Below are 23,886 nucleotides of genomic sequence, written 5' to 3'. Positions count from 1 at the left end.
GTGTGGTCTTCTCCTCACTGACTTCCACCCCTTGGTCACCACGCAAGGACTCCTAAGCTCACATTTCGACCTGGTTCAGGGAACTGACCTAGTTTTAAAATAAATAAATAAAATGCTTTCCCCATTCTCACTTTCTTGGGCTAGCTGTACCCTCACTCCTGTCTTCCCCAAAAGTTTGGCAGTGGCAAGGATTGAAGGTAGATCAGAGATTCTGTGTAACCACAGCTCATGTCTTAGAGAAGGAAAATTAATTTTTCTTCAGTAAAATTTAGTTTAGTTTACCCTTTAGTTCCAAAAGAGCTGTGCTGCCATCAGTGTCTTTTTGGTGCCTATTCTCATCATCCCCTTTACCCGTAAAGCACAGTCTTTTGTGAGAAGAGAGGACAGAAGACAAAAGTTAGACAAAGACTGTAGGCTACTGACCAGGAATTCACAACCTTCAGGTTTTTGATACTAATTTTGATGATAATGTTCATATTCAACAAATCTAAGACGTAAGTATAAGAACTTGTTGTTTTGGGACTGTATAAAACCATGTATCTTTTTCTTCAATTGGCATCTCTGTTTTATTAGTCTCTTGGTGTCAGTTTTTAACGAGTTTCAGTTCATATATATGCAGTATGTTACTGAATTTAAAACTAGTTCTGGGCAAGTTACGAAATCCATTCTAGGAATATTTTTTTGTTTATACAAAATTATTTGACATGGCCAATACAAGTAATTTCTTTGGTGATGGGGTAGGTAAATCAGTTAAATTAGCTTATTCTTTATTTGCTTCTTTCATTTGTAGCGCAGTGTTTCTAGTTATTTCATTTTATGTGTGTATTTGAATACAAATTTTAATGAACCGAGTTCTTGGATTTTTAGAATTTCCTTCCGATAGGAGATACTGGATTCTTGTGTTTGCAGGACTGATAGTAAGAAGGCTAGGAAAATGAATCTACATGACTGATCATGTAGTGGACTAATTTACTTCCTTCTCTAATAAGAGAGATTCATATGAAAGAAGTCTTAAGTGTTTTTTATTTTCTCTCCCTCTTTTCTTGAGGGCTAAGGCGTTTTGGCAGACTGCCTAACAATTTGAGCTTTATTTGATGTCACTCTTCAAGACAACGTTGATGCTAAAGAACCAAGGCTGTCTGATTGTATTTCTATACAGTTGCTGCCATTCTAGCTTGGAGCTAGGAATCTGCGCCAGGGCCGATGTGGGCAGACAGTGTGGTTTGCTTTGCAGGTCAGTGACGGAAACATGCATAAAATGACTGTGTGAACTGTTCTCGGTATTCGCTAAGTAATTCTGCTTAGATGTGGTATACAAAAATGTTCTAGTTCTGAGCTTTTAGAGACAGCTTTTTCTTGCGTAAGGGAAGAAAAAGATCTGCATTCTTTACTCCTCTATCACAAATTTTATTTATGTAGATTGATCCCTCCTTTGGCCTGCTACCCTTTTCTTATTTTCTTTCTTTGTCTTCTGCCCATGTGTCAGAACACTTGCTTTTGTGAGGCATTTGGTTGCCCGTTGTGTGACTTTGATGTTTGAGGTTTCCATCCCTCAGTTTAGAGAGGGGAGAGAGAAAATGCCTTCATTTGGTTGCGAGTGCGCTTAAAATTTAGCGCTCGTTGCTGACATGTCTTTTGTCCATTTCTCGTGTGTTGGACTGCTTCCTTTCTGTGGGAGAGGATCTTGGGTTATTGGGAAAATGAGTAGTTACTTGGTTCTGATTCTGCCTTTTCAAAGGGAACTTGCAGGCCTAATCGTTCACCTACCTCTTGGAGGGAGGGAAGGTTTCTTTGACTAATGACTTACAAGTGTTTTGCTTGTGTGTGTTAAGATATACCTGATTGTCTTTTGTAATGAAGCTGGCTGGAGTGTTGTGGAACTGTGGGATGCCTTTTAGCCTGCTCAGTATAGCAGTGGTCAGAACCTGACCTCTGGAAGATTTTAAGTCATGTTATTAGGGAGAAGTTGTCACAAGTCTTGTTTAAGTGCAAGAAACAAAAAAGGAGATTTCTAAAAGCTGTCATTGGAATTGAATTACAGGTTATTAACTACCTAAACCTAGGGTTTGTTGAAATGAAAATAACTTTTATATTCCTTCTATCTGTTGTCTTGGAGAAGGCTTTCTGTTTCCAGATGTGAAATCTTTCACTGGTATACCTGTATTTATTCTCCCTGCTCTATTCTGACATAGGTAAATTTAGTCCATTCCTTCTTCTCTTCCTCTTAACCCTCCCTTCCCCCTCCCCCCCCAGAACAAAGAATACCGCTGCCCATTTTTAAATACTTTTGTCCTTCCTTAGTTTCTGGGGTATGTGTGCTCTGCGTGTACACAGATCGGTCTTCGCTAGCAGCGTGCCCTGGGAACTAGATTCCTACCTATTCGGTACCTCTTCTGTTGTTTAGAGTTGCTTTTCGGTTTTCCTTTCTGATCCTTGGGGGGTGAGATTCTAGCATGACGACCTCCTGTTTTGTGTGTCTTTAATGGCACGTGGTCCTGTTACTGAGAGTGTGAGCAAGTGTACACACCTGTGTGGATTTCCATCATGTGGTTACCTCGGATGTCGCTGTCACCACTCAGGTTTCTTACACTTTTGTATCTTGAATATTTTCAACTTGAAAGCATCGTTTCGAGTAATGGCCCTTTGGCCTCCAGCTATGCTTATCTTGTTATTCTTCTATGTCTCTATCTGATGAACTTAGTTACAGCCCTACAGTGGAAGAGAACTGAGAGACCAGGCATTGATACGGAGTGGTGCACTAGGTACTGAGATTTGCTGAACCAGTTAAGTGACTGAAGACTTGGTAGCCAGAGCAGCTCACTGAAGTAGACCCAAAGGTCTGCTCTCCGCAAATCTTTTGTCTTGTCTTTTTTTTTCTTTTTTTTCTTTTTTCTTTTTCTTTCTTTTTTTAATAGTGAAGTCTTTTAAGAGCTCTTGGAGTTAGCACTGAATGGCTGTTACTGCTTTACTGATGAATTTTGGTACTGATTTAAGGAGGACTGGTTGGAAAGCTATATTGAAGGTAATCCTTAAAGCAACCCCTCACTATTTGACTGGTATTTCAAAGTTAACAGTACTGTGCCTGATGAAATAGCATAACGTAACACAGGAATGGTTTTACTGGATCAGAACAGAAGTCCTTCAACCGGTGTTGTGTCTTAATGGAGGCCAGTAGTTCCTTGGCCTGTTGGATTTAATAGTAAGTAGCGTTGATACTTATTAGTTTAATAAGTGATACATTTTAAATGGAAGTAGTCTGTATTACATCACTTTTTGCATTTAGGAGGTAACCTAGAGGCCTGCTCCAGCCACTCAGTTCAGTGCCTAAGTGTTTCCAGGAGAAGAACAGGGGACCAGAAAATCTGTTCCAAAAGTCCTTTCCATATAGGTGAGCAGTCGTGGTTACCTGCAGAAGGATAGAAGAATAGGTCGGGCATATAGTAGCAATTTCCTTGAATAATCTCACAGGCTTTAGGTATATTTAGTTGAGAAGTTTCTTAAACTAGATAGATAGGTAGTTGATAGGTATTTTTTTTTAGACCAAGACCTTAATTTTTAGCATCTGCAGCATTCTGACACGAGAAGTAACACACCTTTGTGTTGTGTGATGAGCCATTTGATTTTGTTTTGAATCTACTTTCTGCTAATTTTGTTGCAAATGCTTTAAAAAAATAGTCTATTTTTTTCTAACCCATTTTTTCTTTTAAGTGATTATTTACCTGTAGCAGTACTTTGGCTCTTGGCCTGTGGTTACTTAGTCTCTTTAAGAGATCTTCTCAAGTGTTTGTTAGAAATCCACATATACTTTCTCAACCAAGTCTTCCATTTCCACATGCTTTCTCACTCCAGTGCAAGTTTACTTTAAGCAATTCTGAATTACAGCTATGTAAACTACTGGGCTTCAGAAAGATACTGAATATTTCTCTTTCAGTATGTCAGTGTGTGCTCATCCTACTTCTTTCTGCTGTCACTAGTCTTTCTTTTTTAGACTAACAGGTCACTTTTTTTTGATGGCTGTTAATAATAGGTATGTGTAGACTACATTATTTTGGTAGATCTGGTCTTTGATACCATGATATCATATCGTATTTCACAGGTTCCCAGCTGCAGAACTCCATTACAAAGACTTCTGATAATATTATCTTGGTTATAGCCAAGTTCTTTACTGAGACCTGGCAAAGCACCGCGAGATAAAAGGTGGCATACAAATGCCCTCGCGCTGTTGCTCGTCATACACAGCTCTGAAATAGCAGCATTTAGGTAATTCATCATTTGGATGAGGAGAGTATGAAGGAAAAGGGAGCATATTCTGGAATGAAGAGCTTTATCCAGCAGGAAGCAGTTGCAGCACGTTGTTGCAGTGCAGGGTGGTGGTGTGCTCAGTTTCTTGAGCCGCCAAGAACAATCTTTCTAAAATGGCTATTAGTGGTTGTCCTTTTTCTAGATGCTTGGCAGTATACTTCAATAAGGAAAGGAATAAAGTCGAACGTGTCATTCTGCTGTCGATCAGTTGCATGTTAAGAATGATACTCAGCTCAGCTGACTATTTGGCCGTTTGAAGCATTAAATGTAGTGCAGTTTTTGGTTGGCTGTGTAAGGGCCGTTTCAGGATTGGATTTTTCAGATGTTCTTTTTTTTTAATTATTATTTTGTTCTTGAATTCAAAATAAAAAGAAGTTTGACGCAGAACTTGAATTATGCTGTTATTTTAATATTTTTATTCCAGTTGCTTTTGCTTAACAGAAACATCATTTTGACCTAAGACAGAGCTAGTTCATTTTATGGTATGACCTTTCTTCATTGCTATCTGGTTCCTCCCTTTCGAAGGGGCCAGAAGGGATAAGTGCTGGGGGAAAGGAACACAGACTATCCTCTTTTTTGTAACTGGTTAGGATAAGGTAGAGGGGAATGTATGTATGTAGTCTAGTAAAGTTGAGGATGATTGTTTTTATGTATTTTTTTAATCAGAACAGTTATAGAGCCAGGAATAAAAGGTAGGAAATGGTGGCTGTGTGCAGCTGCTTGGTGTTTTTTTGGTCTTACTGTAGAAAGCTGTGCCATCCGAAAGGATATCTTTCTGTGACTGGATGTAATTTGCTTCATAGCTATAGTTTTTAGTCAGGTGGTCTCCTCTGTTTTTAGTGTGATTTTTTTGTTGTTTTTTTGTTTGTTTTTGCTTTTGTTCATCATATTCACTGGACAGGGACTTAGGTAGGTGTTCTTAAATAATTTATTTTAGTGGGAGTGGAGGACAAGAGTTCTTGTTCAGTGTGTGGTGGTGTTTCCTTCCTCTCTTCCTCATAAACATGCATTTTTTCAAAATATTTTTCAGTCTTTCTATCTATCCATCCTTTTGTCCTTTCTTTTTAGTGAGGTGTATTAAGATTACTGATTTTTTTTGTCCTGGTATTTAAAGTGCTGGAATAGATGTGTGAAATAATATTCTGTTGCTTTGAGGATGATGTAGTGAAATAGAACACTGTAACCAAAACAGATGGTGCTAATCTTGAATCTGTCTGCAAGATCTTATAGCATTTAATTAAAATGGTGGTGTAATTCCCATGACACCTTTAACTACAGTTTAAATTCTTGGACTATGAACTGAGGGCTTTCTTATGCAGATCTTTACTCATGTAAGTAGTCCCTAGTATGAGTCTCTAGTGGCTTCAGAATAACTACTTGAATGAAGATCCTTGAGATCAGATTCAGTAAAATTGGCAAATAAGCTTCAAAATTTGAACGCATATATGTAAATTCAAGACTAAAGATACTTAGCAACTCCTGTTCCCTATACAGAATCAAACAAAAATTAGAGCAACTTTTTTTAGATTGTACCTAACTTCAGAGGCTAGAAAATAGAGAATTTTAAGGTACCCTAAACAATTTAACATAGTTCCCTTGTGTGAAGGGCATGTGATGCAGTCGGTAATGATACAATTAAATAATTAAGTTTTTCAACAACTGTTGTATCATTTATATTTTGGATGGACTCTGAGTGAAGGAGCTACTGTCCAATATTCTTCATCAGCTTCCTGCAGTGCGCAACCCATTCTGGTTTTTGTATAGTCTGAAATTTTCACTGAATGTGAAATTTACTGGATTTCATTAAGCTTTTATTCATTGGTGTTTTTGACTGTATGAGTTGTTATAAACAGTAGTGAATGCTTTCCTAGCTGCTTTGTGAGAGAAATGTGTCATCATTTAAAGATGGTGTGCTATAGATAGGGGAACGTAAAAATTAATGAGCTCAGTTAATTGAAACCTGCTTTTACAAGATCATCGTTTAACAATGATGATTTCTTGCATTCTTTGCTTATCTTAAGAGAATTAGAGAAACATATTTGAAGCACTGTGAAGACTGAATATTTTTGAGTATCAATTTCCTATCCAAAAGGGTGCCAGGTATTTTTATACTTTTTTTTTTTTTTTTTTTTTTTCTCCAGGTAGGAGAACTGAGAAGGATAAAGTGACTCAAACAATTATGTAGCAAGCCTTTAAGAAAGGCCAGGTTGGAACTGAGTGCCAGGGTGATACTTAGGTCTTTAGCTCCTGAGACCCTCCAAACTTTTTCTGTAGCTCTGTGCCTCCTTTTCTGCATATCCTTCCTTTTGTGGAAGTAAGCTGATTTCCATACTCCAGGGCCTGGCTCCTCCTTGTCTTTTCCCATCCTTCTGTACTGTGCAAAACAAGAAAAATAATATTTTGAAAAATAATTTGATCACATTAAAAACAATGACTGAAATTACGTAGAGGAGTACAGTTATGCCAAAATAACTCTGCTTTACACTCAGCATGGCCAACTAAATACCTCTCAAGCTCCACGTGTTCTACCTTTGGTTCTTCTGTGTCTGCGTTCTCGTGTAATCTCTTCAAGGGACTCTCTTCTCGAGAAGGCATGTTAGAATTGGTCTCTGATTTCCTTTACAACATGTAGTCCAAAGAGCATTCCACGGAGCTGAGCGAAAAAGAGGAGGTGGCCGATCTGTTCTGTTTGTGCTCCATCTGTGAGGACTGCGGAAGAGGAAAACAGTCACAGTGGCTACACAGCACTAGTTACATCTTCAGGGCTGCTGGTAGCGAGCCAGAGCCAAGTTGTGCTGTGTGAAACGTTACTGGGAAACTGTGACTTTTAGCAGCCTGAACTCTGCCAATCTGAACAGAGTTTCAGGAGAGCTGCAGAAGACCCTTCCTGCCCATCCAGTGTTCTGATTTAAGCTGGGGGGACGGGCAGGGGACACGACAGCTTAGGTTTTTATTTCTGCTGGGGATTTACAGCTCTACATGTTGTCCTGGAGTTAAAATGGCTAGTGCCCACAGCTGTTGCAGATGGAAGTGAAGGTGTTGTCTGTATTTAATGCAGCAGTCTGGTGGCTGTAAGAGTGAGGGAACTGTTCACTTGCTTCCTCTCCCTCCCTCCTACTGCTTGTCCATGGGAGATACCGGGGGTTTGAGTACTCTTAGCTCGTTCTTTTGAGGCCTTTTTTCACCCCGCTGAATGTAACGGTAAAGGTAGTCACGCAGGCAGAAGGAAACCTGGGTTCCCATTCCTCTTCAGAGGACCGCTCATGATCTTCTTTCTCTGGCCGTGTTTCTGGATGAAAGTGTTGGCGTGACTGTTTCCATTAATACCTATTTCTCGGGTGTGTTTTGAGTGCACTCAGGTGCCTAAATGGAATTTTAGGTTTGGACTCTGGTTTGCACACTGACACCAGGTTTTGCTTGTGTCAGAGATGAATCTTTTAGTGTATCAAGGAATTTTACTGCAGAATCTTGTCAGAGAATATGGGTGTTTCTTTAGTCCTAGAGATTGTGGGGGGGATGACGTTTCTTGTTACGTTTTGTTTTTGTTTTAGCCCCTCTTACACTTGGTTCAGTGCATTTAGAAGAGGCTTTCTATAAACACCTTGCTCTGTGTCTACTGCCAGTTACTTCAGTGGGGAAAAAAAGAGAGAAAAGAAAAAAATGTATTTGTTATCTGGGAAGTTTAACCCTTCACAGCACACTCCTCGAAAATGTGTGTTCCTTTATAAACCAAATCAGTCTCTTGCATAATGCATGATTTACTAACAGTGTTGATTAGCTGCGAGTAATTGTAAGTTCGTTCTTCGTTATGCCTTTTAGCGTTGTTAGTACATTGTAGCAACCTTAAGAAGCCAATACCAAGCATGTGGGAAAAGATGCAGGAAACACAATAGCTTACATCACCTGGCAAGGCTTTTGTTTTATTCTGTGTTCACTTCTAATCAGCTGTGTGTAAAAAGCAGCATGTTCACAGTTGTGCCCTCCGATCTTGGGCTCTGCGAGTACTTCAGGCTGCTCTAAGCCAGCAGCCCTGTTTAAAGAAGCCGCTGTACCCTCCCCTGGCTGGCTTCTCCAGCCTCTGACTTACTGGCGCAAGCGTTTCTGTGGATATTTAGTGAAGCAGGCTTTGGGACTCATCTGAGTAAACAGGAGAAATAGCTCGATAAAATGCTCGTGACTTCTGGTCAGATCACCTCGCTACAAATCCGTGCGTGCGGCAGCCCTGCCACGAGGCAGCGGTGGTGCTTAGGCTGGCACGCGTGCGCGAGGCAGGGCAGGCCGGGCCAGGATCGCTGGCGGCGGCGCTTGCTTGCGCTGCCCCGGGCCGTGCACTGACCAGCGGTTCGGGGGGCTGTCGGTGAAGGGGGAGATCCCACTCCGCAGCCCCCACGCCGGGTCGGGTCGGCTGATGAGCTGAGTTGTTCACGCGGCGATTGCTTGCTCGCTGGAGCCGGGGGGGGGGGGAGATGGAAATGTGTGGCGGGGGGTGAGGAGGATGGAATGCCATTTTGGTATTTAGGGCCAATTAAGTGTAAATGAAACCGCCTTTGGTTTTTTTAGTATGGTCGCCTGAACCACAGGCCATTGGCTGCCTTGTTTGTAAAACCTTGCTACAATTTGAGGACTTCAAGAATTAGCGGATTTTTTGTTTGTTTTGCTTTTTAATGGAGGAATTAAAAAACCTTGAGTGTGGGTGCAGGTATTCTCCTGACAGTACGTTAAGAATTTCCTGCAAAACCTCGTAGAGGCACAGAGCGCATGCAGGCGTTCTTATTCATATGTCTGGTGCAAGCTGTCTGGGTTTTTCTGGGTTCAGATCTTCTTTTGAATTTGCTCAGCCAGTTTTAATTAAAATGTGGCAAAATCTAGAAGTTCAGAGGGCTTAGTATTTATGCTCAGCTATTAAAACTTTAAACAGATAAATGCAGTGTAGCAACAACTCTGCCACTTTGACAGCGTGTGAGATGGTATTCTATGCAGCTGTGAAGTCCCAAACTCCCAGTGCTCACCCTCTCTTTGTAGGAGGCGTTTTCTATGTGGGTGGTCACTAGTGTTCCCAGTTAGCCCTGGTACTTAGTCATTCCTCACAGCCTGTAGAACTAGACCAGAAGTTTGTTAGGGTGAGTTTAAACTGGCTCCAGATCTGATGCTTTCTGTATGCTTTTCTGGACTGTATTTCTTCTGTAATGGGGATGGAATGCTATGGGCTGATACCTCTGAGCTACCAGAAAGCTGGAAGAGCTCGTCTTTAGAGAATGGCAGAAGGTGACTATTTCAGAGTAAAAGTTGTTCTGTATTGGTGCTTCAGACAGCTGATCTCGGGTTGTTGCTGTGTTGGTCAGGTGAGTGTTGCTATCATTTTTTTTTTTTTTCTCTTCCGAGTTTATCATATATTCCTAGTGGATTATGACACGTAAACACTTAGTTTCTTCTCAGGTGGCTTATACTGGCTAATGATACCATGTCTCTGATGTTTTGTGATTTGTAGTCATACTCATTACACTATTACAGAATATATATTCCTTTTCTGAGCTGTAGGTAGAGGTCCATACAGAACAGATGTCATGGATGCTTAGGTGAAGCGTATTTAAGTACTTTCTTACAGAGTATTCTGTAATAGGTAAGGTATTCAGCACTGCACAACACCCTGCTGCGAAAAATATTTGTTCTTCCCTTTCTCCTCTTCCTCCTGCCCTTCTTGTGTCAGGAGCGTGGCATATATGCTATGCATCTTGGTGTTGGTCTTGAGTATCTTTCTCAGTTCAGTATTCCGTGGTTCCCCAACATTGTGAAAGGACAGTTGTCATTTCTGTCCAAGTGCAAATGCGGTAGTGCTGGCTGTAGATGGTCTCCAGCACGGAGAATCCAGCGCTTTCAGCACTTTCACAGTAGTTGGTATCCGACTGTCAGAACGTGGGATGGAAGCCTTGCTGCCGTGGTGCGCAGATGAAGATGGCTGGTTATTCAGGGCTGTGCAGAAGAAAGAAAACAGTTTCACTGCAGTTGAGTGGTTTATTGGACTTTCCCCGTCACAGTTGCTATGTTCTCGTATGCCCAGTTTTGTGGGGGGAAGTAGTTCTTGAGGCGTATTTGCAGGAACTCTGGTTGTGGAACAGAACTTTGCAGTGCTAGGTAATGTGTGGACAGAATAAGGCGAAGATATATTTTGAAGATATATTTATAAGATCAAAGAAATACAAGTATTTTTTGTCTGTATTATTGATACGATGAATGTCACCTTTAGCTTCTTAGCAGTTAACTAGCCAGCTTTGCAGCAAGTAGCAGCCTACTTCTGTTTTTTGCAGCAAAGGGGATTTTTTTAAAGAGGGATAACGAGGTAAATTTGTGGACTTGAAGAGGGAGGTCTTTCTACGCATGAAATATGGCTTTTGGAAGGAGTAGTGTATGGCTGGTAGGTTAAAATTCCTTGTCCAGATGATTAAAATGGGAGGAATATGTGATTTTTAAGTCTTTTCATTAGGAGTAGAACTTGACCCTTTGCATTTTTCATTCACTCTGTACTTACTGCCCACAGGAATGAAAAGAGGACTTGCCGTTTAAATACAACTTATTTACTACTCCCTTACTTCCAACATGTTTCTACAGCTTCTCTTTCCACTGTCGTGTCTTTGCTGTTCTCTCTGACGATGATTTTTCTTGTCAGAGGTGTAGGCGCTGTGTTTGAGCTTTTGCAGCTCGCTGCGGTGGGCCAGCTGGCTTCTCCTGTAGGAACACTGGAGCCGAGTACAGTGGAGGTGGGAATACTTTAAATGAGGTGGGGAAGGTAATAACAGCCGTAAGAATGTGGTAGCATGGGTTAGAAACTAGAATACAAGTCCGTTGTGGACGCTGAGTATATATTTACCACTGGTTTTGATAATATTACCCACGCTAGCTAGATTACAAGTCATTTGAGTACTTCCACTTGTGCCCTGGGCAGGCGCCCAGGCCAGCGGCGGGTAGAAGGGAAGGAGGAAGCAGAAACGGTCGCAGGGACGAGCTGGGAGCCGAGGAGAAGTGGGGAGCCAGGCGGGAGGCGAGAGGGTGATGGTCAGGGTAATGAAATAGATTTAAAAAAAAAAAGAAAGAGGCGATCTGGGAATTTTCGAGACAAAAGGAGACAGAGTGTGACAGCTGTGAGGCTCGGCTGCTTAAAATGAAAAGAAAAAGATTTAGACCCATTGCTCTGCTGACCTGGTTCTAGCTGCCAACTCTTTCAGGTTTTGAGTACTTGAGCTTCTCCCCCCGGCAACTGTTTGTGCTCTCTGCTGGGCGGTGAAACACCTGCACCGCTTCAGGCTTCCCCTTCTGCAGAGGAAAATCTTCCTCCAAAGTCTGGGAAGCCATTTCCCTGTTCTTTTTATTCTTCCTCGGTGGTTAATAACAGAATTCCCTCTGGTCAAGGAGAAGTAAATGGCAGCTGTCCCTTTTCTACTTCTATTCATTTGAGGAAAAAATGAAAATAAAAAGTACGTGGTAAACCCATAGCATCACAGTCTGAAGCCATTTTTTCCTGTCATTTTTCTTAGGTCACATATTTTCTCATGTCCTGGAATAATTTCTGTTTGTGACTTCTGAGTCGTGATCTTTCTGGGCAGACACTGAGCTGACTTGAGTACTATCCAGTGTGTGGGGACTGGGGCTTTTTCCTTTTTTAAAGCTGTTGGATGCTACTGTAGGATAAAAAATAAGGTTGGAAACTGTAGTAACTCAGCTGGATGTGAGTCTGGTTGCGGTGAAAAGCCTAAATGCAGGGAATAAGCCAGGTTTCTACTCAGTACTCTTAAAAATTATTTTGGTTTCTTCTTGGAGAAAATACTTGGAGGTTGTATTGTGGGTGGGTGTTTTGGTTTTTTTTTTTTTTTTTTTTGACTGCTTAAAGCTGTATTCTATAAATTAAGATGAACAAATGAAACAAACCAATCCTAGGAATGTAACTTAACCCTAAATCACTTGATTTAAAAATTGTTTTTGTTTTCCCTTTTCTAGGCTGAACTCACTGGCATCAAATGGCGTAGGTACAATTTTGAAGGTCATGGGGACTGCGGCCCTATCATTTCAGCCCCAGCACAGGATGATCCAATTCTGCTCAGCTTCATCCGCTGCTTGCAAGCCAATTTGCTTTGTGTGTGGCGTCGTGACGTCAAACCAGATTGTAAGGAACTATGGATATTCTGGTGGGGAGATGAACCAAATCTAGTAGATGTGATCCATCGTGAACTGCACAGTAAGTTGTTCTATTTCTTCTCTTCTTATTTTATTTTTTCTTTCTCCAGTGAAAAAGGGAGTCTGTGATGAAGGGATTTGACTTTTTTCCATATTTGATTTTTGTTATAACTTCTGTGTTGAGACCTAGAGGGGGGAGAAAAAAAAGCTTGTAAATCTGGCTTTTCAGGTGCAAGTGACTTGCACATGAATTGCTAAACAGATAGAACTTGAAATGAACTTGGGAGACCTATCCAAGATCGTTCCATAGATTTTGTGAAATCTCAGATGTACAGTAAAACTAGAATAAATTCTTACTCAAAGATTTTTTTTTATTTATTTATTTTTTTTAAAAAGTCTGGCATAAGACAATAACTGATAGAATAAAAACACCTGTCCTATAAAGTGAACTTAAATCCATGGCAGAACAGCTACATCAGCGGTGTTCTGCAAGGACAAAATTTGCCATGTTGGTCTTGCCACAGGATTTGAGACAAAATAGAGACAAGATGCAACAAGTGAGTATGATAAACAAAAGGGAGGAAGGGGAGAGGTAGGGCAAAGTTAACAATTATAATTTTACGTGATCATACTCTTACTGCAGTTGAATTGTTCTCCATGTGTCTCTACAGTATGTATCCTTAAAATGGTTGAACAAAATTAACTTCACCTGATGTGATTCTTATTGTTTTTTGCTGTATCTGCTATATTAATATTACTTTTTGATGATGTATTGTTGCTATGAGGAGATCTAGCTTGCCTGAGAACTTAAACTTTTAAACCATGTTTTACTGGGCTGGGGCATTACATTTAATGGCATTACATTTAATGCTCAAATACTTACTTCTGTTTTGCCTCTCTTGTCTGGAAGAGCAACAACAAAAGTTCACCCATCCTGGAATTAAACAGAGGAAGGTTAATAGCGTCACGGATCAGTTTCTTGGGTTTTGTAACAAGTTTTTGGTGTGGTGGCCTTTAGTACCTTCTGGTTGGTGGGTGATTAAAAAAAACTTTTATGCCAGCTGAAATATATATCAGATTGTATTTATTAAGTATGCTTAATTGTCCTGTATCCAGTCATCCTCCGTGACCCCTGTATTGTTTTGGGTCTGGCTTATGGTATCTTTTTTCCTTATTGGTTACCATTTTCTAGTCACCTATCTTCAGACCCTTACAAATTCTCATATTTTCATGAATACCAGATTGTTTATTTGGTAATATAAGCTATGAAATCACAGAGATGAAATGTTTTCTGTGTATCTTCAGGCATATTTCATGCAGGTAGCTATGCGATCATGTATAATTAAGGAGATAGCTCAGAAGTGCTGCACCAAGCCATTCCACTGATTTTAATTTTTAATGAGGCACCTGTTTTGAATGAAGGCATGGGTAATATTTCTACTTACCCAGCAAAGCTTTAATAATATATGCATTTCTCTTTGTGAAATATAGTTTTATTTAATATTTCATATGGGACATAAGTGTCTTTTTATTAGGATGTTACAGGTAGTAGCTTCTATTTCTGTTGTAAATTGATGTAGGTTGTTTATATCTAATGTTTGGTTACAATTCTATAATGCTCCTTCTGGAGATAATGGTATATTGAAACATTATAGTATGAAAAGCTGAAAAGCTGAACCTGCTTGGGTATAGAATGGGACAAAATACAGCAACTAGAGAATAGCATGACTTTGGCACAGGATCAGTAATATTTTGGCTTGGTCCAAAACATTATGAAGTATCCAGGCTGGAGCCTTCAGTGCAGTAATTTTTCAGTAGGATTAAACCTGAAAATTATCTGCCACAAGCACTATTTTGAAAGTGTTAACAGCAGCAGTAAGATATCAATGAAAATAGCCTGAGTTTAGTGTGTTTCACAACGCTACTTCTAGCTCTACTGAAAAACTACATCTGCTCTTGCACAACAGCACTATTGTTTTCAGTGGTCTCTACTTAAAATGTTCTCTCAAATTGAAGTAAACTAATGTCCGAAATCAAAAGACTGTGCAGAAGGACATGAAGGGATGTAAAGCAGAGGATGGAGAAAGGACTGTACGTGATTCATTTAGGGAATGAAATGCATGGTAGTGGAAAGGAGTTAGAAATATGCTCCTGTGACCTGTCAGGATGCTGCAGAAATCTGGGAAGTCATCTCCTTTCTTGCTCCCTCCCACTGCAAGATGTGCAATTCTCTTTGTAATGCGCGTAAATCAGATAATGCTCGTTTTACTTACGGCATATTAAAAGCACATTGAAACTACTGTATTGATTTATCAGATTATCATTCAAAGCAATTTAAACTGTAAAAATGTTGTAAATTCTGCTGCTGCTAGGGCTAGCTTCCTCTCTCCAGTGCTTTTGAGGAGTTCAGATTTCCTTATTAACAAAATATTGAATGCTAAATTCTGCCAGAATGAGGCATTGATGTAACTGATTCCTTGAAAAATAATGTCAAAGGATGTTGTTTGTGGTTTTATGGTCCCTCAACCCCCTTTTTTTCTCCTGTATTAAGTCATTAAAAACATTAGGTTATTTTGCTTTTTATTGTATAAGCGGACCACAAAATGTGAAATATTTTAAAGTTGAAATTAGTTTCAGTCTTCATAAATTTGCATGCTCTTGAAACTATAAAGAATTTTGTATATGCATTTACAAACAAAAATAAATAAATTAATAAATTATTGAAGTGTAGTAACTTGCCTGCCTGTCAGCTGAGCCACAGTAGCACGGTGTGGTGGGTTTCTTTTCTTTCTTTCTTTTTTTTTTTCTTTTCCTTTCGTTGTTCTTGTTGTTCTAGTATAATCTAGTTATGCAATGAACAATATTAGCTTAAAATCACTTTCATATGGATGAAGTGTTGCTGTGGTCAATAACTTTGTTAGTTCATTGACCATGGCTTTGCTTTTTGTCTTTGTGTCCATACATTTAGAAGAACAGGTCACAGAACTTGGAAATGTGTGACAATTCCGTTAGAGTAATAAAAATTCAGTGATCGATTTAAAGTCCGTCTCTTTTATTCATTCAAGTCTAAATTAGGATTATTGATGTCTCTGAATAACGTAGTCACGCACTTAATTTTATATGACGTTGCTTAGTTTATAAGCACAACTTTTAAATTGTGTCTTAAACAAAAGTCTCAATCTAGAGTTCTCATTTGTTTAACTGATGTGGGTTGCCTTGTTTTAATAACACTCAGGAGGTACTCTAGATAAGTTTGCAAACAACAAGTTGACCTTAATAAAATAAGTATATTCAAATAGTCATAGGGAAAACAACTTAGCGGCTATAAATAGGAGCCCCTCTGAACAATTGTTTATGCAGCAGCTTTCCAAAGCTGTGTAGATAATTAAATGTTGTCATGGGAGATAAAGTAAGAAACAATTATTTGCAGAACAGCTACGGGTTCGTTAAGTAGCTAGATTAGTTAGACATCTGTGAATTAGATAGTTTTCATAGGCGTGTCTCTTGCACAGACGCCTACACTTCCTTTCCCTGCCAGCCTCGGCTGTTGCGTTCCGGTTTTTGTTTGTTTATTGTGTGTTTGGACTTCAAATTTGAAGAAAGAGGACGGAAGATCTTTTTTTATTTTGTCTTAAGTGAGAAAGCTAATTGATGGGGGATCAGTGAGCGAAGGGAAAGATTTACAAGTTTGAAGGAGTTTGAACTGTTTTGGTTTGTGGAAGTGGTGTTTTCCTAGGGAGAAATGCTGTTTAATGACATTACTGCCTGAAGATGTTGCGCTTCAACACGTGTTAGAGCTGTTGCACGTTTTTCCCATCAAAGTAACTTGTGAAAGAAAAAGACTGCAGGGAAGATTGCATCTTGCTGGGGGCAGGTTGCTTTTGATAAGGCAGTTGTAGATTGGCAAGGTGCAGCGCTCTTGTTCGTGTTTGGAGAGCAAGTACCGCTGAGTGGTGTTTAGTGGAGCCCCGCTGAGAAGTTACGCTTTTCTCTAGTTGATTCCCCACACCCCCCTTTTCTTTCCTTCTTGTAAGCCCTGGCTATTCCACCGAGACCGTAAGCAGGTGATACTCATGGCTGGCACCTTAAACACCCCGTTTTGTCTGACGGGTTTGTCTATAAACTTGAAATCTGCATCCTGAGTTTATGGATACAATCAGCTTTATCGCTTGCATCTGTGCTACAAAAAGCTCGAGTTACCTGAAGTATACAGGGAATACGATGTGCAGAGCTCCGGAAATTTTATATATACTCAACGTGACCCTAGAGACAGGCTCGGGTCAGTGAGAAGGTTAGACGGCATCTTGAAAACAAGTAACTAAGGTTGTGAGCGTTTGATACAAAGATGCCGTTTCTAATAGCTTGTTTACCTGAAATCACCTTCGGATTGCGGTAGGTATTTGGGAATGCCATCGTGCTGTTCCTCTAGGAAGTGGTCCAGAGAAAACAAACCAATACGAGGAGCTTAGGGAGTCAGTGAGAAACCCCAGACAACGGTCTGCTCTCTGGTTATTTTGCCAGTGTATAGCTTAAACGTTTGTCTAGTATACCTAAGACTTAAAATAGATGGCATTTTTCAAAATTCATCAGGCATTTTTAAAAAGAAAAATAGAAAAATTTTATAATTTTTTAGAATTCTGCTAATCTTACGTGTATTCTGTGAAGTCTGTTACTTTCCATTTCAAGCTGAAATAGTCTATTTAAGGTCTTCTCAGGATATTCTGCAGCACTTAGTGTTTAATTTACTGTAGTTGTAAGCAGTTGGGAAGACTTCTGGGAGTAAAGAAATATGTTCTTAGCTGCTGTGTGGTGATACATGTTAATTATTGAATGAGATGATGTTCATATCTGTCTAAATATGTTTTAAAGTGTATATAGCAATGATTAAAGTCAAGGATAAGAGCTCCTTTCTATGGAGTGAGTACAAATTAATATTGGTTTTAATGAAAGTGCTCTTTCATTCTTTCAGAACTTATGAATGCAAGCATGCACTATTAATACAATATTAAGACAATAACTATATTAAGACTTTTTTTTGGTGTAGCTCTAGAATAGATACAGTTTGTAACTATTACCATGCACAGCAGCATTTGAAATGACAGCAGGTGATATATAGGGGAAAGCAGCTTATAAACAAGGAATACAAGGAATCTCACATGAGCTGAACAAGAACTATTTTTGAAGGATTTCTGTTTAAAAAGAAGCTACCAATACCAGACTGCTGAGTACCACTTATTAATGATTTGAAGTTAAATTTGGAAATGGTTAATTGCCAGTCCTTGAGAATGCAGTTAACAAGTGGGTTCATATGACAGAATGCTTCACTGGAATATTAAATTATTGAAAAGTCTGTCTCTGGGCTGATTAGTTTCAATTAGATAAGTCATTTACATTTTCTTAATTATGTAGCATAGATTATTTCCAAATACATGAAAACAAATTTGAACTCTTAGATCTCTTCTTTGAAAGAATTTAAAACTGAATTCATACTTAGTTTGCAGAATTGTTCCGTGACCCTTATATATTGTTAACTGGTGTCCAGAGATTGCCAGTAAAAGTTCTATTTTAGACAAAATATATTTTTTTTGTTTTTTAAGGTAGCATATTAAATGAAGCTGTTATACCATTATTTGGAATCAAGAAACTGCTTCATGAGAAAGTGCTGACTCCTTTTATATGCATGAAGTTGTCGAGTACCTTATTGTGTCTGGGCAAAATGTCTTCATTTTATTTTGTTTTCTTTTTTTTTTAAAAAAAAACTAAATACTCTTTTCACCCCCCGACTTCCTCTCTCCTTCTGTTTTGAAATTGGGTTTTGATTATAAATGGCCAGGGTATGAGTTGTTTACAGGAATAAAATCTGAGTCTCAGAAATCAGACTGCTTTTAATTTTTCATATTATACTTTACGTATACTTCATATATACTTTTTCTCTCAACATTAGCCGTGAATCTCAGTGTTGGGAGTAGTATCAAATGAATACATATGGAATTCATGAATTCAGTATCAGGTTTAGTCAGCAATGTACCATTCTAACATACTGCATTTTACTCCTTGTGCAGTCTGCAATATTTCATTCTAATATGTAATGGAAAAAAAAATGAACTTAAGGGCCATGTATAAAAGTTTCTCTATCTGTCTCCCTCCTTCTGCCACCCTCATTCTTGAAGGAAAAAATCTTTTCGTATTTGAGAATTTGGAGGTTTCGCTGTTAATTGCAATTACTGTCTGAAAATAGTTTAAGAAAAGATGCTGATGGCAGAAGGTAGAGACTGTAAATTCTCTATTAAATTCTGTACTTTTTTTCTTCACTAAATCTCCTGCTTACAGAATGTAAGCATAGATCAGTTGAAATCATTGAAATTTTGAGTAGCCAATCCTTAAGTTTTATTGGCTACACAATAGTTATTGTTTTTTCTGCTGTGTTTTTCTGGGAAAATGAATTAGCATTTATTGCAAAACAGTAATAGTGCCATTCTGTTTAATGATTCCCCCCCCCCTCACTGTTTCAGTGAGACTAGGCTCAATAGCTAACAGTTTACTTTTAAGGAAGGAACAGAATTGGTGTTACAAAATTGGTAATACACAGAAATGGTTGGAAATCCGAAGCAAGAATGTAGTAGTTCAGAATCCCTTTCAAGTAAGAGCTAGGGTGAGGTATTACTAATGAATCAGAGAGAGCTATTGTATAGAATGTGCTTGGAATTAACTTAGAGTGGTGAGACCAAGCTGAAGTCCAACTTTTTGAATGTAAATAAAATTGATGTGTTACCACAGGCAGCTCAGTGAACCATGTAATTAGGTTTTTTCCATGAAAAATGAGGCATTATACTGCAGCTGCAGCAAAGTGGTATGTAAAGGATTTATATTCTAGTTATATGAAAATTAAACAATCATTAAAAGATTGTATTTTTAAAAGTGCTGCTTGAGGGGGAAAAAGAAAAAAATCTAATCAGTAGAATTTATTTTTTAGTGATGTGTTGGGCAATATCATCCACAGCAGTTGATGTTTTTTTGCTTCAGGGGATCTTTTTTTCCAGTGAAATGAACTCGCTTAACTGTGTGAAGTAAATCTAAGTTAGCTTGAAGTGAAATCTGCATTAATAGATTCTCATTACTGATGTTTGTATTTTCATGTACTGAGAAATCCTGAGAACACACGATAAGCTTAGCGGTAAATTTCGTCTTTTAAAAATAGATGAAGTGCTGCCTTCAAATGTATGTATATGATTATATTTTGTTAGTGCAATATATAGAATAATTAATGAACTTGTAGTGGAATATATATGATACTGTGTTGCAGACAGAACACAGAAACGTGGCGCTTGTCAGGTGAATCCGTAGTTTCTCTTTAGAGGGACATATTTTCCACTGTATAACTGTTATTTCCTTTATTTTAGTGTTCCTAGTAAAGGTTATAAATCTTTATACAAAAGATTCTTGTTCCTAAACTGGTGAGATTTGTTTCATTTTAAGTAGGCTTAATTAAGTAAGTTACACACGTGTACTTTCTTATCCAAGAATTTGGCAGTAATCTGTATTGCAGGTACACTGCATACCTAGAAATGTGTTCATATGCCATTTTTAAAATAAGATTTGATCTATGGCGCAAGATAGCAGCGGTCAGCTGTGAAGTTTGAGAGGCAATACAGTATGTTGGGGATGAAGGTGTTTAAAGATTGTCTGTTTCCTAATGTTTATCTGAAAGTACAGGGCATGTTAGGTTTAGAATAGGTCATTTCCAAAACAGCACGATATACAGATACAGACAAAAAATTCTTGCATAAAAATAAGAGGAGGAACAAAGTGCAAAACTGTTGAGCACTAGTACACAAAGTAACTTAAGAACAAGAGTGGATTCTTACCTTTGCTCCTCGCCCGTGAGCGTTGTTGGTTTAAATAGGAAGAAGAGTGGGTGGAGTTTTGCTGTTGGTTTTAAAATTAGCTTCCTGTAAGAAAACATGTGTTGCAATCATTCATATAATGGCAACTAGAACCAGAACTTCAGTTGAAAAGCATATTAAATTGTTTTTGATACCTAGGTAGTTTGAAGGAAAATCCTGTACATGAGGGAAGGCATACTTCTGCAATGTTCTTGGAGTTCTTGTTGATCTAAACCATGCTTTAAACTTTTTTATTTCCATATAAGCAGTATATGCGAAACTTGTAAGAAAGCTGCCTGAGCTGAGTTTGCCAGATATCAGAAGATTTACCATCACAATCCCTTTAATCATATAAACACTCATCTCTTGTCTTTGAATTCTCTAAGTTCAGGCGCGGGTTGGTCTGAGACCATCCACCCCTTTGAGTTTCTTTTACAGCTCATGACTGGGTTGGGAGTGTTGCTGCCCTCAGCTAGCTTAATTGGCTTCTGCCTATCTTTCAGCGCCCATAATTTTGACTTGGAATGAGAACATTGCTAGTTCTGCCGTGATACAGCTCAATTAAATTGCAGTGTTTACCTCGGTGCCCCATTGCCACAGTTTGAAATTTCTGCCTCCAGATGAAAAGGCTGTGGTCTGGCAATAGCCGTTCTTGCCGAAAGAGCTTTAGGGTGCTTCTCTCTGTTCTCTCCTTGCACGGTCTTTGCCAGTCTTTTCCTAAATTATCAGAAAGTCTGCATACGCTTTTGCTTTGGAGTAGTCTGTGGGACAAGGGTTAAACTGAAATGATAGATTTGTACAATACGTTGGTAGGTAAATAGACCCCCCCACCAAAAAAAAAAAAAAAAAAAAAAAAAAAAGAAAGAAAAAAAAAAAGCTAGAGCCAGCAGGCCAAGTTAGCACCTCAGACTTCTGGAGAAATCCTTGGTATTTAAGACTGAGGTCTGGATAGGCAGGATTTTCATAAATTCTGCAGGAAGCACAGAGTTTTCTGGGGCAGTAAGAACAGAATGGGCCAGGCTATCATTACAGAGTAACAGGCTAAGTGTTCCCACTTCTAGCTTAATATGACCATTCTATATGTTATCTGGAAATAAATAAAAAAAAATGCATATTATGCATTTATGCTGTTGAAAATACTGCTGGGAATTTATGCTATTTTACTGCTGGAAAATAAAGCTTTGGTGAAGGTCTTAAGGATCGTTGTAGATAACTGCCTTGACATGAGTCACCCATTTACAAGAGCAAGCAATGCCTTTGTAAAAAAGCTGATGTAATCTCTCTGCAAATTTGAAAGGCGTTTCGAGTTGACATAGATGCTTTTGTGTCTGTGTACATGGATTAGTAAAAATGCTGCTAGTTTATTATATGCAGTCCTGAGAGCTACAGTCACAAGTGCAGAAATTTGGATGATGCAGAGTCTGAAAACAGCTGTAACCTCGTGAATTTTCAGGAACTGAGATAAGACTGAGCTTATTACTGCATGTGGACATTTCTACACGGAAAAGAAATTTGACAGTAGGGGACTTGTCTGCGTTTGGCAAGAGCTCCTCTAGAAATTGAAAATACAAAATCATTTATTAGCTTAGAAAGTATCAGAGCAACAACGTGTTTGGAAGAACTTGCAGTGGATGTGGTAGGCAAAATTGTATATTTTAGGAAGCGTTTGACGCTGGTCAAGCCATGTCTCTTGCGACTTTTGAGTACGTGCTCTTTGGCAAGGTTGGGTAGTTGCGATGGGCCCTTCTGGCCTTAGATACTGTGAGTCCTGAGTATGTGTAATGCAGAGTGCATCTTGAGTACGTGCCTACCTTGTGAAGGGTTTGGTGAGAATAGTATGTGTATATTCACTTAAAAAAGAAAGCTACTCTGTTTAAAAAGGAAAAAAAAAACTCATTAAATTTTATGCCTCAGGTGGCTGTCTGAAGAGCTAGAGGAATTCCCCCCTCCCTTCTGCCCCTGTGTACTGGAGATGGAGAATTTTTTGATTGGCTTTGACGCATGAGAGATTGGTCATTGGATGCTGAAACGGATTGATGCTATGAGATACGGAGAAATTTCCCAAATGAAGCTGTGATGGCAACTTTGGGGTTTTTCTTGTGTGTACAGTATGGGCTTGAGTCTGTCTGCTGGAGTGGTCTGGACATGTCTCACCTAATTATTTCCCCACTGTTGAAAGGGTTTGGGGCATCCGTGACATTCCCTTCTTTCCCGTTTCATTGTGGTGTCCTCCAGGGACAGGGCCTGTGTGTGCTGCATAACAGCATCCTCCTCTCGAGGAGGAAGAACGATCTGTCACGAGTCTTTACTGCCTCAGCTGCTGTCTGGGTGCTTGGTTTGAAGTTAGAGAGAATTTGAGGTTGCACTGGAAGGTACTAAAGATCCACTAACAGCAGTGTTTCTTGGCTGGTCACTTCCTTAGGAAATTCATTATATTGTAGTGAAGTGGCTAGGTGGCACTTGGACTTGTAGGCTGCTTAACAAATGCAGGCTCGGGGTTGCCAGTGCAGGGAGCATAACGGTAAGGCAGAAGGTAGCAGAGCTTTCCAGTGAGAGTTTAAAAAGTTTTCTTTTTTTTTTTTTCCTCTTTTTTTATTTTTGGCTAGATAACTTTTGCCAGTGGAATGCAAATGGGAGAATTATTAAAAGCATTTCTTACTGAAGGAATGTGGTGGCCATTTGCACGCTTTACAGACATGCAGATAATGGTGTAACAGCGATGTAACTATACAAAAGCATTCATTTTTGATCCTTTATTGAGAAAAAAAATTATTTTCATGAAAACATTTCTTACTATAATTTGACTTGCGCTATAACGTCCTGGTTGCTCTGTCTTTTCTGAAACAAGCAGTACAGCCAAGGGAAACTTCAAATCAGTTGTACAGTGGCTTTTTTCCCCACTTGAAATTCTGAAAGCTATTCATGCATATTCTTTAATGCTCTAAAATAGACAGGAAGAAAGAAAATTATTATTGTGTTCACAGGGGAAACAGCAGGGCTTATAGTCTTTTGTGGTTATGTCAGTTGACCAATTGCACAGTGGATGCTAAATCTCTTGGTCGCTGCTTAGTTCAATAAAATGTATTCTTTGTAATACTTTGCAACATATGTCAACAAAACTCACTGGAATTTGTTCTCTAAGGCAAAAAAGAGGGGGAGGGAACTGCATTTTTCTTCCCCTCTGTCTTATTTTCTTTGCATTTTTCCTGTGAAAAGAATGCTATTTCTGATAATACAGCAATAAGCAGTATGATTATAAAGCAAATACTGCTTCTGTATCTGAATGATTTTTCTCTGCTCTGGTTAAGCAGTAGATACAATGTTACACTATGTTGGGTTGGGATAGAATAGGGAAAGGCCTAACTGAAGACCATGCTCTTCCCAATGGTATTCCTGAATGTGCCTGGGAATTTTGCTGCTTTAAAAGGCAGCTTATCAAGGGGAATATGTCTCTGTTGCAAACTTTACTGGTTTGCTTTGAGGTATAATTCAGTCACTGAAAGAAAATATTTTATTTTCAAGACTCAGTGCTGGA

The 23,886-nt window shown here is 39.0% G+C and overlaps 1 protein-coding gene across 4 annotated transcripts in view; it reads left to right on the top strand.

Annotated features, from left to right (window-relative positions):
* Nucleotides 1-23,886, top strand: part of MED13L (mediator complex subunit 13L) — a 202,894-nt gene that overhangs the window by 8,338 nt on the left and 170,670 nt on the right. For all 4 annotated transcript variants that reach the window (XM_062589962.1, XM_062589961.1, XM_062589960.1 and 1 more), the window contains exon 2: nt 12,292-12,529. In XM_062589962.1, coding sequence (XP_062445946.1) covers nt 12,292-12,529 — 238 coding nt within the window. The remainder of the gene's footprint in view (nt 1-12,291; nt 12,530-23,886) is intronic.

This window comes from Rhea pennata, chromosome 17 (genome assembly GCF_028389875.1).
Source record: "Rhea pennata isolate bPtePen1 chromosome 17, bPtePen1.pri, whole genome shotgun sequence".
NCBI lineage: Eukaryota > Metazoa > Chordata > Aves > Rheiformes > Rheidae > Rhea > Rhea pennata.
The sequence above is the reverse complement of the archived record's forward strand: the minus strand, read 5'-3'. Positions and strand labels throughout refer to the sequence as shown.